This window comes from Metopolophium dirhodum, chromosome 8 (genome assembly GCF_019925205.1).
Source record: "Metopolophium dirhodum isolate CAU chromosome 8, ASM1992520v1, whole genome shotgun sequence".
Lineage (NCBI taxonomy): Eukaryota > Metazoa > Arthropoda > Insecta > Hemiptera > Aphididae > Metopolophium > Metopolophium dirhodum.
The window spans coordinates 6,868,929-6,884,060 of record NC_083567.1 but is presented as its reverse complement, the minus strand read 5'-3'; the positions used below and the strand labels follow the sequence as shown (position 1 = coordinate 6,884,060).

Genomic DNA, 15,132 nt, shown 5'->3' with positions numbered 1-15,132 from the left:
ATGTTCAGTGGGGCCCATTAACTTCTTGAAGAATAAAAAAAAATATATATATATTTCTTTATAATTTATTTTCTCCACATCTCCTGATATCAATGACTTATTTCAATTTAACTATAAAACACATTTTAGTTGAATGTGCTAATTTTAATGATTATATTATGTACCTATATTAACAACGTTGAACCATAAATACGTGTTTGTTTCTTTTTTTAAGTGTACCACTAAGCTTATTAATTATAAACATGAGCATCACATAGAAACAAAGTAAAAAAAAACTAGTAGGTATTATAAAAAAAAAGACGTGCGTATTATACCTACACATATCGCTACTGGCAGACTTCCTCCCTCGTCCCAATTCAAAACGGTAAGCAAACATCATACCCTCCCCCCGTGACACTTCAAAACGGCAAGCAAATATCACACCTTATAGTATACTGCATCAGCTCTGTTCTACAATTTACATCATATACACGTGTCAATCAAAAATACTCTAACTAGGTGCGTGGACCCACACTCACACACGGTAAAAGGAAAATAATACATTATCAATATACATATTAGGTATAGACTTGCACAAATATTGAATGGTCCTTTTCTTGGGTTTTCGGCAAATTCCGTGTAAAGCGATTTCATGACTCATGTATCAATATCAAAAATCCGCGGTTTGCCTATGCACTATAATATTATGTATTATATAGTATACCTATAATACCGTCAGAAAGACAGAAACAATGACGACGACGACGCCACCGCGAAGTTTTCACGCGCTCCCCTACCTCGACTGAAGTGGACGCAGGCAGCAAGTAACCGAGTTGAAAACCCAGTCATCGACACCACAACAACAACAACAACAACAATAACAATATCACGACGACTTGTATACTCACGGAGTTTCGACCGACTTTGCGCCACCGCTGCTGGCACACTATAAATCATTCATCGTCGCAGGGTATGACGACGACAATATAGGGCCGCGAATATTATTAATATAATGAATGGATTTATGTTTACGCCCGCTGCTATAATTTGACTGATTATGTTAATTATACGCAATGATAACGGCACGGAAGTCGCGTTATTATTGGCTTATATATACGGTAGGTAGCACCGAGCAATCCAAACCACCTCCATACCACGCCACGAACACTAACCGCCACCAATCGGCAAAAACCTACGAAAGTAAATAACATTAGTAAATCAATTTTTTTGGTATCCTTTTGTTCCTGTTCTTTATTATTATAATAATAGTTATTTTTATTTCCACACACAATATATGTGAAAAATGAAAATTTAACATCAAAGCAAGATACAAAAATAGTAAGTAATCCATTATCATATAATACACGCAACACTTATAATATCTCATTAAAACTTTTCTGTTTCGTTGCTATCAAAAAAATATTTATATACAATACTATAATATGATAATGATAATAATAAATAGTTAAAGATTACGATATAACAACAAAAGTTTGAAACGATATTCTCTCCTGTGGCTTCACAACGATGAAGTCAACTAGCGGAGAGATGACAATATTTTAATATGACCAGCACACGCGCTGCTTGCATAAATATAAATTAACTCGAAGTAAACAAATTAATTTAAATATCCCTGTCTAAAAAAAAGCCTTTAAAAACATTTTTTTTTAAATAATATAAAAATATAATTGTTTTAACAATTTAGCTTGAAATAAATACTAACACATAGGTACACTAATATTATATATACATAAGTGTTAAAAAAAAAAACTATTTAGTAATAATAACCTACTTAACTAGTTAGTCACCTACCTATCTCAATACAATATTGATATATACATACGCGTATAAATATATATAAATAAATGTAATAAATTATCGACCCATATGGATTTTTCAAATTAATGTTATATATATATATATTTCTTTATTTTACAAATTTCAATTCGGATCTTTCAACTCATTAGCTCAGTACCTGAAAAAAAATATAAAATATTAGATTAATACATACAATTTTAAATTAGGAAGGGGTATACTACTGCAGGGGTTGATAAATCAATTTATTAGTTAGTTTCTTGGAATAATAATATATGGAAATAAATATACTAAAAACAAAATGTGTATTTAGTTTCCGATTGTTTTCGTACGCACCAGATGAGCTGTAAAATGAAATATCGCTGTCAATATTTCTAATATAAGAATTTAAAAGAAAAATATCCTTAGAGCCGTATTGTTAACACGGCAGCTATCTACCAATCGGTCGCGATTGGCTTACGATCGTTAGCTGAAAGTATGACGCCGAGGGGGAATCGCCGAGTGATTGAGGTGAAAATAATCCACGCGGGCAGGACAGGGGACGATTTTGGCGCAGTGGTCTTTCGCGGTACACGGCGCCAATCGTAGCTATTACTATACATCACGTGTCAGGGAAATAATAATAATCATAATAATAATGAATTAAATTGTTAACGATGTCGGAGAGAAAATAAAACGCGCCGAAGGAACGGGAGTAGAAAGAGGGACAGAAAAAAATATAATAACTACAAACGGCCAAGTGCATCATTTGTATCGTCGTCGGGTCCCACGTGAATTGCACGTATACAATATAATAATATAGTGGTGCGAATATGCTCGCGCCGCAGCGCAGCACATATTATTAATATCATGATTATTATCGTTGCAGATTTACGGTCGCTAAACACATATTATATACATTATAAACATACATCGTGTATACTGTACAGGGTTTCTTGGTTTAATTGACGATAAAAACGGGTATAAGAGTCTAAGAGAGCCCGAGTACGGTGTACACGACGAGATTATCGCGTGTGTGTGTGTGCGTCGGAGGAAAAAATAAACATTACTTTTACACGATACGCACATACAATACGGAGAGACCTGAATTCGAATGGCGCTAATTGGGCGGCTATATAGAGTATAATATATAGAATATAGATGACTGTATATGGACGCCGCTGACAAGACTCAAATCCTGTCGGCATAACAATAATGATATAATATAATCAACTTCCATAATTCCATAACTCATATCCTACTTTACATTTCAATCGTTAGTTAAATATTAATTAAATGGAGATCGATAAAAATTAAAAAATAACATAATAACTAATTGTAAGTCAAAGAAAAAATCAAACTAAAAGTTCCCATATAAAAAATCACTTGAATCGTAAATTTTTAACTATTAGTTACCGACCAGCTTTGGTATATGTATATATATATATTATATATATAGGTATTATGGCGTTGTGCGTTTTAAAGCAACTTTGAGTGACGTGACTCGGGAAAGTTTTCGACGTTATTGTCCCGCATGCCGAGACCACCGAATAAGGGGAAGAAGTACGGCCGTCAGTGGTGGAGTGTGTGTACCGACCGGAAATGACACGGCCGCGACATAATGATGATTACGATGATATTATGCGTTGCGGTAATTGCGGCACCGTCACCGCCTCTTGCCCTCCCCCCTACCCACAAGAATTTCAATAATACAACAACCAACGTACGCATATTATAATGTACGTATATATGTCTCGTTTTACGTGATTACGATTTTTCGAATTCGGGTGGTCACCGCGGTCTTGCAGCTCCTCGTAATAATAATAATAAGTCTATAGTGGGTTAAAAGTCAAAACGGAAATCATCATTTGGAAACGCGATTGCGGCTTTATTTATAATACCCAGAGGCAATATAATAATGCCGTCATCGTCGACGTCGTTGTTGTTGTCCAATGTCAACAGCTCTCCGCAAGAATACGATCGTGTCCACTGAACTATATATATATGCGTAGAAGCATACAGACACACGCACATTCGGAAATTATAAGGGAATTTATTTGTCTACCGATCAAGTTATTTTTTTTTATTTCTTACTAGCGCTATAACGAAACTGCCTCGTGATTTTTACTTTTCATACAGTTTTAGTGTCAATTTTAATACAATACTCGTTGTTTGACGAAATCGGTTAGAATGTAGAATATTCTATATCCGAGAGAAACGAAATATTGAATGGAAGTGTATCGAGTCATTAAGACATGGAAGATACATGATAATAAACTAATAAATAATGCGATGAACATTCGTATGCAGAATAGGATCGCACCGCTTCAAAAAATGTATGAAGATAAAACACTATTTTACCGAAATACTACGAGTCAATTATCACTTAGGAAATGTTCAGAATAAAAAATTGTTAAAAAATTACATACGATGCGTTATTTAAGTAAGTAATGGTGATAAAGACGTCAGTAATTAATAGTTTTAATTCAATCTCGATGCGTACATAACAATGCGTGTGAAATGAAAAAAAAACGTGTCAAGAAATACAAACACAGGAAGCTGGTACATCCGAACAATAATAGCTCATATAATGTCCCCTTATATATATTATGCGGTACAAATGAGTGTTAAAGCCATCAAAGTGTATTCTCACATTCCATCATCGTTCTGTCACACTATAGTATGATCCAGTTTAAAAACGATTCTTTCTAAGGGAAGATCCGTTACGGTACGATTTTATATTTAAAAAAATGAATGTATGTGAACAACTAACCTTTGAAGCCAGCTTCTTCCTCAGCGACAAATTCTGGCAGGTCTTCGGTAGGTTCGTCAAACTGTAAAAAAAAAATGTTTTTTAGAATTTAAAATTGTTTTTAAACATTGAAAATATTTTATGGTGGTATAAGTTCAGTAAAATACCATACTATAGAGAACGGAACAGGTCTGAAAATTCTGCAAAATATATTAGGTACCTAATTTAGGTAGGTACTATTAGACGCACCAATTCCATTACAGAATATAGGTGGTAAATTATTATTAGTAATAACCAAACCCCCCAAAATGTATTTATTTTGATTTTATATCCATAACTGTTACGACTTACGGTGGAAACAATAGGTGGCTATAGAAAGTTAATAATTTATTTAGATAAAGATACCTATGTGTATACTGCACATCGTACATCTACAAAATACTCACTGCTAAATAGTTAGAAGCATATTGAATAAGGACAATTATCTTATGTATACCTACAAATCGTGATTAGATTTTTTCGTGGCAGTCTTATTCAAAACAATATTCCAACATTTTACACAACCTCAGAATAATTTTTAGATACGATAATTTTCATAATTCCACAATAGTATTCACGGAAACATAAGCTAAATACATAAGTCATACACTAAATTGTTTATCAATAATCCAAAAGACAATATTAGTACTATTGAATAGTGATATAATGGTTCATAGACCTAACCATCTGTAGCGTTCATAGTCATAAATCATTGGCGGCATATTATTATAACAATAAGTAACGTGCAGATACGCAGAGATACAAATACTGAAGAACAAAAAAATGTATTATTATTGGTGATTTAAAAATGTATACCGAGATGACTGTTCACACTATCTCTTGGGTGTTTTCTATATGAATGTTATAAATATGTAGAAAATTCGAAACGATAAATGTTTTTATTTCGAATACAATTACATAATATAATTTCTTTTAAATACCATCATCAAATGAAATCCATAAAAATATGATAAATAAACTTTAAAAAAATTGTGTTTTTAATATATTCTACAATAACAAATACTGATGAAGATTTTAAAAAAAATTATAGGTATAGGTACTATTATATTTAAAACTAAGGATTATCCAATAATGTTTTGGTTAGTTAATTTAAAGACATTATAAAATAGGAAATTGATAGCAAATGCGTAAGAAAAAATTCTTCAAATTACTATACCTATCGAACATAATATAAATGTATTAAAATAGTACCTAATAACAATAATAATATTTAACACGTTATAATGCTCCTATAATAAATTTACCTATGATGATGTATGTTGACTGATGCGTGTATAAATATCACACCACTCCAGACCTCATTACATTACCAATATCTAAAATTGACCGCTAATATATTATATTTAAACAAAAAAACACGGTTTAACAATACTTTGCATAGTACGTACTACGTACGTAAATGTATAAATTAAGTTAACTTGGTCATTTCTGTAATGAAAAAAACGCATAAACAATTTTTTTTGCAAGTCTATTAGTAAAATAAAGTATTTCCATATGGTGACTTACAATTCCGATACTGCTTGTAAAGTAGATTACGTATTATTAAGTATTAATATCGCGTATGTGTGGTCTCTCTGCTCTGGCGACGCGCGGGATGCGATGATAACTTCATATTATTAAGAATAGAAAAAAAAACGGCAATTTAAATAATTTTCAATTAGACACGGCCAATTTAATATTTCGTACAAGCCGTCGAGGGAAACTATATTATTATTATACAGATGACGGAAAAAACGTTTAAGAAGAAATCACCACGCGAGCACACCTCTCGTGGGCGGTGTAGTCATCGTTTCATTAACCCATTAGACGATTTACCCCGGCAGTCTAAGGGTTGTTGTTAAGTAATTTTTATTTTTTTTCCTATCTAATTTTATAATTAAATATTATCATTGCTCCTCGCTTTCGGCGCGCAGTATACACACACTCGGAGGGTATATATATATGCGCGCGCCGTACACATGGCGCCGATGCGTGAACGATTCTGTATTCTACACTTCATATATTATCACGACGATAACACATGTGTACATGCACATATATATATATGGGTGACAAGTCGACGCCGTGGGAACAAGCCTGGAGGTCTGGACGCACATGTACCGTTTTTCGGGATCAAACTGCTGATATATATATATATATATAAATATATGAAGAGAGAGAAAGAGAGATAGTTTATTCGGAAGAGCGAAAGCGCCCTACGTGTGCATGTGGTGTCAACCCGTTACGCGGTATTTGGTAGGTTGATCGGTGCTTTCCGAGCATACACACGCGCGCGTATGTATACCTCTTCGAAAAAAAAGGCCATTGTCCCCTTTACCTCCTCGTCACGTGCACAGTACAGACATGGGATACCACCGCGGTCGTTCATCGGACCCTCAAGGCGTCCCGGGAGACACGAAATACGTCACGGTATATCCAAAGACGTCAAAATATTTTATGAAGCTCTCGCGATCAGGTCATTAACGTCGAAATCGTAAGCCCCCGATGGTTTTGTATACGGTACATACATATCATTTTTTTTTTTATGAAATCTCAAAACGACTGCACCATATATATAATATAATGCTGTTGATTTTAACCAATATATTGAAAACGTTAACGGCCATCTATAAGTTTATCTAACCAGAAAAAACTATAGAAAAATCTGGAATAAGCAAATTGATAAATGACATTTAACTGTTTTAGGTAATTACAAATTAACATTTTTGAAAACGCATTAATCAATGTGAAAATAGGAAAATATTAATAACATATAATATTATACCACAAGTATCATAGTAATTTAGTTTATAAAAAAGCGAAACATTAACTTGGATAGGTTTTTTTCGTAAGTTTGGAATACGTAAAATATCAATTATATAATATTATAATAAGATACTTGTCGTCCAATGACGGTGTAAACAAACAAATGTATACATATAATTTGATACGAGTGATAAAAAAAAGGGAAGCTAAATGCCACGAATTATTATTGTTTGTTAAAGGCAGGTGATGGCCGGCCGGCGGTGAAACGATTGGAAGGAAAAAACACAACACCAAAGTAAATGGAGCACCGGGCAATTATTATGCTTGGGGATTCCGGAGACGAACGAAAAAAAAACTAACCTGGTAATTCACGGAGCACGTGTCTCGGGTACCAGACACGATCGCATTTCAGTAGGTACACAGAAAAAATAACGGAAGACGAAAACGCGTCGTCGTCGGTGAAAAAAAAATCCTAAGTAAATAGTTTATTTCAATCGGAACCCATTCAATTCAGCTGCCGACAGATCAACTCGATCGTTATTATGTTATATATAATAAGTGCCCATGGACATAATCTACCTTAAGCTTTTTTTTTGTTTTCGAAACAATACACATCATCTGCAATACCCGGACTGTTGAATATTTATTAAAAGACGTAATAGCACTGTGTGCTTTGAGTTGTGCAGGTGAATCGCCGAAGTGTGGTGTTCACGAATCATTTGACGTGCAAGTCATCCATTATAATATAATCGGTGTGCGCGATAAATTGCGGTGGTGTACCATAACCGATTTTCGACGCATGTAATATTATATGTATTATATACATGGCTAATCGTATTGTGATGGCATCGAAGAGCGCAATTAAAAAAACCTTTATTTTTAGACAGACGATCTGAAAACTACAAAATAATATTATTTTACACTCTTTTAAACTTTGTATGAAGCTAGGTTTTAGATTTGTATACAGTACCTATACAATAAGTTTCGAACACTTAATAATAATATCAATTATCAACACGATAGACGTTATGCTTATGACCAGGGGCCCCACAAGGGACCTGGAATACAGGGACACGGCTATTTTAAGAGCCCGTTGAAATGAGTTTGTAATTTTTGAAATATTAATAAAAATACATATTTTACATAAAATAATATTTTCTAATAGGAGTATGAATGTTTTAATATTATAATATTGACGCGGCCACAAGTGCTGTAGAAATTGTGTATCGGACACTCGTATCGCTTGTAAAGGATTGAATTTTATTGGAAGTGCCCAAAATTTGATTTGGGGGCTGCTTATGACTGTCAATCTCGACTTTTGTGACTACTGCTACCACTATATAGGCGAAATTTAGGGGGAGAACATGAAGGAGCGGCTTAGCACCTCCAAAAATGTGTATTATAATTTAAGTATTAAATCCTCCATTAGTGATCTAATCTATAGAGTAAACGTTGTTTGAAAATATTATTTTCCAAAGTTTAAACAACAATTTATTATTGATGCGCAGCACATAATGTAGGTTTAAAATTATAGTATTACGAATTATAATAGGTACATATTATTAGTGTGTTTTTAGAATTGATTTTTATTTATACAACAGCCCCAGTCATGACGTTAAATACTTGTATTTCAATCTCCGCCGTTATTATTCATAACGCTATTGCTTATCGGTTATTTCAATTATTTGTTTATAACACAGTCTGCGATTGAAAGGACTTGTAGTTTTTAGTTTTACGCTGTTATCTTATTTTAATAATAAATATATTATGATATACTATATTACACAAGGTAATATATTTTATAGGTATCCAAAACATGGGAAATGGGGTGTATAGCCCCCACGGGTCTGTTTTATTAAAATATGTAGCCATTCCAAGTCAAAAATTGAAATTGTACCAATGCCTACCACACACTACATAGTTGATATTTTTTAACCTAACTTCAGGATGCACAGATAATTTAATTAAAACGCGATCATACATTTACCATATACTATATAGCCACTTACATTTACCTATAAATGGTATTTAATAACTTCGAGCTTTTATCTTAATTATGTTATTGCCAAGCTGAGCGAGATAATGCTTCCGCTATATTATACTACATACATCCCGTTCTTTGAACTTGTTATGTTGCTATGTTTAAACTATACCAATTTGAACACACTGCACATTTTTGTGTTATGTAAAATTGAAATATAGCATAGAAGTATTGGTTAAATAATGTTTATCTAATTAGTTACGTAGATATAGAAACCAGGAAGATATCGCATGATGCTCCTATAGAGTGTTTATAGTGTTTCCTTACTAGGTTTTTTTTTTATAGAAAAATTATAATTTCATATTTTAAGTGTCATAGATAATTAAGTGCGCATGTCTGATGTGAGTACTCTGCAGAGTATCGAGTACGTATACATTAAAATTACACTGTATTTTTAAAATCGGTAACCGATATGAACCATTTAATTTTAATGGCATACATTGACATGGCCAATTTGTATATATATTTGTCTAAAAATTTAAATTCGAATCTCGTTAAGCTTTACAATAAAGTTGGTTGGAGATTATTTGATAGTGGGTATTTGTTGTATAAAAAAAAATACTTATATTTCAGAAGACAAATAAATCATTGTCAACATTTAAGGAGCAGAAAGGTCAATAAATACAGTAATTCTCCTGGTCAGTTCGAGAGCTTAACTCTATCTGTGGCAACCATTCACTACACCAGGAAATCTTTTTTAAAAAATACTTTACAAAATATATTCCAACTATTCTCAAAGCGCACACAATACATAGAAATAACTATTTATTTTTAGTCCAGATACTGTTTGCAGAATGGAAACATTTCAGTCCAAAACATAACCTAGTTCTTATTTCACTAAAATGCTTTAAATGTTATTTACTTTTTCAGTATCTATAGTGAAAATATAACCTTAACAATCTCGAAGTAATAAGTACCTAATGACAATTTATTATTACGGTATAACCAAATTAATGAAGAATATTTTAATTTTACAATTATGTTTTTTTTTATTATAATTATCTTTGTTGTTAACATTCATTCGAGTATTAGAGCTCAAAAAAGTGATGATTGACACCTTTATCAATAGGTTATTGGTTCTAGGTGATACTGTAAAAAGTTTATTTAAAGGTATATCATAAACATAATATAAACTACCAACACAAGTGTATATTATTAATTATTATTAATAACAAATATAATAAATACCTATTTATTATTTATAATAACCTAGTTAGATATGTTTTTTTAATAAATTTATCTTAACTATAAAGTTTAAAGAGAATAGTATTTCTGATAATTGGTCAATAAATTCTGCTTACCTTTGCTAGAATTAATGTATCGGGAAGAATCTCTAGGTCAGCCAATGTAGCTTCATTATCATCCAACCTAACACCTTCTGCTGTTTTCAGATGCTGATCATTGGGCATGACGTTGAATGCGCCCATGATCTACGAACACAAAACGTCAACATTTAAATCACCTCGTTTTAAACTCGTTTTACAGTTAATTATAAAATGTAATTTTTTTTGTCAATTAACATGTACCTATAAAATAACTATTATTATCACTGACACATATTGATCATGACTAAGTATAGAAACTCGTGATAAAATATAATATTATTTTATTAACTATACTAAACATACTTATGTGTAAATAATTAAATTAAATAAAATAACTTTATATACATAAAAAAAATAACAAACTAAACTTACAGTGATCAATATTCCACCCCAATTGATATTTGTTAAGACAGTATACAGAATTATAGTGGATGACATTTGTCCCAAGGCTAGTCCTGACAAAAGGTTATATTTATACTGTCGGGGGGTGCAATTAAAATAATCCCGGGACAGGATAAAAGGTCTGTGGATTTTGATTTCCTATATTTTCAAAATGTATCATTCAATCAATGTCAGCGGTCAAGCGATCGCAGGTGCAGCTAAGTTAACTCTGGTCAGTTTGTTTTCTCCGTAAGTATATTTTATTGTTATGAATTTATAGTTAAATGATTGGCGTCGTGGAAAATTCTATTTCACGTGTGCAACAAAACATATGAATAATACACGCATGTCGACCGAATAGCATACGAAAAATGACATTTGAAAAGTTCACACGGCAACGATTAAAACGTCAAACAAAATACGATGGTAAAAAAATCGAATGAATAAGTTTAGTGTGTTGCATCAAGTTTATAAGCGAAAAAAATGAAAAGGGTTCTGAGTTATCCAATGTCCAGCCAATTTAGCTCAGAGGGTGGGAAAGTTCTCTCGGGTAAAGTTCACACTCTAACACACAGTTACAATTTCGCAGAGCAGTTAATCACGTCCGCCCGGTGTCCGATACACTCTCTCGTATATACACAGTGTGTGTAAAACCTTTGAATTATGATTAAAGATATACCGAGTGGAGATTGGATGTGAGAGGGAAGAGACGGTGCATTGGTAAGAGCGAGAGGGCGAGATAGAAGGAAAGGGTGACTTCTTCGCAGTAAAAAGCTATTCGGCCTTAGGGGGTTTTGCTGTCGGGGCCAGCACTTACGGTCATTTAACCCTCTCCTAACCTTCATCTGAATGTTCTAGATTAATAATAGAACGGTAAACTGTTTTTTGTCGTCCTTTGGTCCAGCCTGACGTCATTAATATTTCCTCTTCCCCCGCTCCTCCCTCAACAGTCAACTGCTAAGGGTCCGAGCAGTAGCAGCAGCAGTTATGATAACGAATTCGGCGCTTAAATACACATACTACACCCTCCTAACACTATTACCATTTGCTCACTCGACATTTGCATCCCTCAAACGGATTTGTCTCCGGCGGATTACCCGCTCAGTTGATAACGTTCTTATAAATTATACCAATTAAGACGGTCCGAGCAGAGTAATTACAGTTAACGTCTTTGTAAATATTAGAAACGATTAAAATAAATTTTAAATTATATTTAGTCGATTTAAAAAAACACAATTGTGAATAATTCAACAAAATAGTTATCATTTGTTTTTTGACTAGATCAAATTGGGCCTGCGATACACTTTTCCAAACATTAGGTAACTAAAATTTTCAAGAATATTTTGTTATTAAGTATATAAACTGAAATCATATACTTCAAATTATTCAAATTGAATTTTTAAATTACAATTTAAGGTTTAAGTTGACATTAATTGAAAAATAAATATAACACTCAGATATATCTTTAAAATCAATTGATAATTATTGATATTATTAAAATATTCTTATAACTACAACAGGAGAAATTCTTTTAAATACTAAAGTTGTGGTTGTTGTCAACAAAAAATACGTTCGTTTAAGAATAGGAATACTTATTTCATATAAATATTATGTTTTTCAAATGGGTACAGATATTTTTATTTTCTAACCGATTTTGTGTAACGCTTTTTTTATCACCATATAGAATCGAATAAAATGTAAAAGTTAGCTTTAATTCCCACTAGGAAACATTATACAATTAAAGGTTACTTATTAATACATATTTATGATTCATATATTTTCTTCGAAATGGAAAATATCGAGTAGCGTGCTAGCACTTTATATCACATGATCACCACACCTAATCTAATATATTTTTTAACGTTATAGCAGCCTGTCTGAACATTTTAGTTTATTGCATATAGTATATTATATACCTATTATGTTTAATATAAATAACATCGGTTTTAATAAATTAGAATTTAAAGCTATATTGTTTCATTCACAGCGTAAACATTTTAAATAGTATATATAGGTGGTAATAGTGTAGTATATACTACATAATGGTACCTAGGTGTTATATTTTATATTAGCATTGGGCATTGACATAGGTATCCGTTAGACAAAAAATTAAAACCTTATTCTCGTATCAAGTATAAAACTGCTTTTTTATTCGAATAAAATTACAACCACATCGCCTCCAATCCATCAACGGACGACTGCAAACTGTAAACATTTCGGAATGCATATTAAAATATTTAGTACAATTATTAAACAACACTCGGCATGTGGCCAACATTGAAGACCGGTAATCAAATAATATCATCGCCGTCGATATTCGATAATATAATTTAGCGTTTTCTTCGTCGCGGTAATCACTGCGGTCGTGTTCAAGTAGTTTTCCATTTGCCGTTCTACGCCACTCATAATAAGTGCGTGTCGTAAAAAAACAATTGTTTCAGTCGAGGTGATGTGTTGGTGGTGGTGGTAGATGGCAAGAGGAAGGGCAAATCAACATAAAAAACCGAGATTGCGGCGGCGGCAGTTAAACGCCACCAGCGCGTCGCGAAATATTCTGCCCCGGGGCGTCCTGCAGCACTGCTGCTCCGGCTGCAGTCTGCGCGAGTTCGCCCCATGTTTTTAATGACTCAATATATAGTATAGGATAACAACACAATAATAATATAAATATTCACCACGACGACTTCGACTCTATTGTGGGTTGGCCGAGCACACATAAAGAATATTTATAATATATAAAGCCATCCGCACACGGATCATATATCTCCCACTATAATGTAATATGTATAATATATTCTCGCATCGCACCTTTAAATTTCTGAAACCGTAATAATTATTACAACCTTATAGCGACAAGCCATTTAAATCTATTCCGCGTTCCGATAAATAGTTTTAAGTTTGACGAAAACAATAACATATTTATTGTAAAACCATAACGCGAGGGTAACTCGAAAAGTCTATTTATCTGTAACAGAAAAGTTCAAATTCAAATTCGAAAGAAAAAAATTTTTCCACACTTGGGCGTAGTTTAAACAACAATATTATTGACTTTAGAATGTCAGCCACACACGCACGCGAACAAGTCTCCGACTGGATTCTACGACACAGTTGCATTAAGCCCGAAGTTTTGAAATGTTCAAAGCTGTCAAGTTTTAACCAACTGACTTTACTGAGAAAATGGTGAAGATGAAATGGGTTGAAGTATGTGTGAAAACATGTCTAATATAATAACCAAGGACTAAGTTTTAGCTTACATGTGTCAGTGTTGGTATTTATTCTAATCTTTCAAAATTACTTTGTTTAAATATATAATGTAGATTATAATAGGTGTTGTTATTATCTGCACGCATAATGTCCATTTTAGTAGAATTCGAATTATATATAAACAAACTTTTTATAAAGTTTATTTACTCTATTTATTAGAAGTATTGAAACTCTTGTACCTATATTATTTTGATTCCTTGATCATTTTCGTAGTATGAGTTGTATTAACACCAATTATCAATACATCTTTTGATAAATAATTATAAATGATATATTGGATACGTGGTATATATACATCAAAAATGTAAATACGTCGTTTCGATATTGTATTATACGTATTATATTATGTATGCATATACTATATATAGAGTATAGACGTAATTGTATTAATAAAACAAAATCATTATTGCAATTGTTGGAATTTTATAAAAGTAATATACCATCGTAAAAACTTTAAACCGGTCTTGTTCAATTACTCTTGTCAAATTAAATTGTAATATATACGACACACACACGCAAATATGTAATACATTTCTGTGATGGAGAATCATAGGTATATAATAACGTTATCACAACTCACAAGTATGCATTTTAGTTTAATGGTAATAGTAATAAATAATAAGTAATAACTATTAATCAATTATTTTATGATAAAAGTCAAGTAAAATGTATCCACTTTTTCCATATAAAATGTTATAGATTGTAAAGATGCGTTAAAACAAGTTTTTTTAGCCACTTGTAAAATAACGTCAGGAAACCTTGAACTTTAAGGCCTCGTGTTACTAATATTG

At 32.4% G+C, this 15,132-nt stretch overlaps 1 protein-coding gene across 1 annotated transcript in view; it reads right to left on the bottom strand.

The window, feature by feature from the left end:
- Positions 1-1,307: 1,307 nt before the first annotated feature.
- The window catches only part of LOC132950187 (ubiquitin carboxyl-terminal hydrolase 48-like), a 39,562-nt gene continuing 25,737 nt past the window's right edge, over positions 1,308-15,132 (bottom strand). Inside the window, exons 16-18 of the mRNA XM_061021464.1 lie at positions 10,673-10,801; positions 4,547-4,607; positions 1,308-1,954 (exon numbers count right to left, since the gene is read on the bottom strand). Coding sequence (XP_060877447.1) covers positions 1,935-1,954; positions 4,547-4,607; positions 10,673-10,801 — 210 coding nt within the window. The 3' untranslated portion in view covers positions 1,308-1,934. The remainder of the gene's footprint in view (positions 1,955-4,546; positions 4,608-10,672; positions 10,802-15,132) is intronic.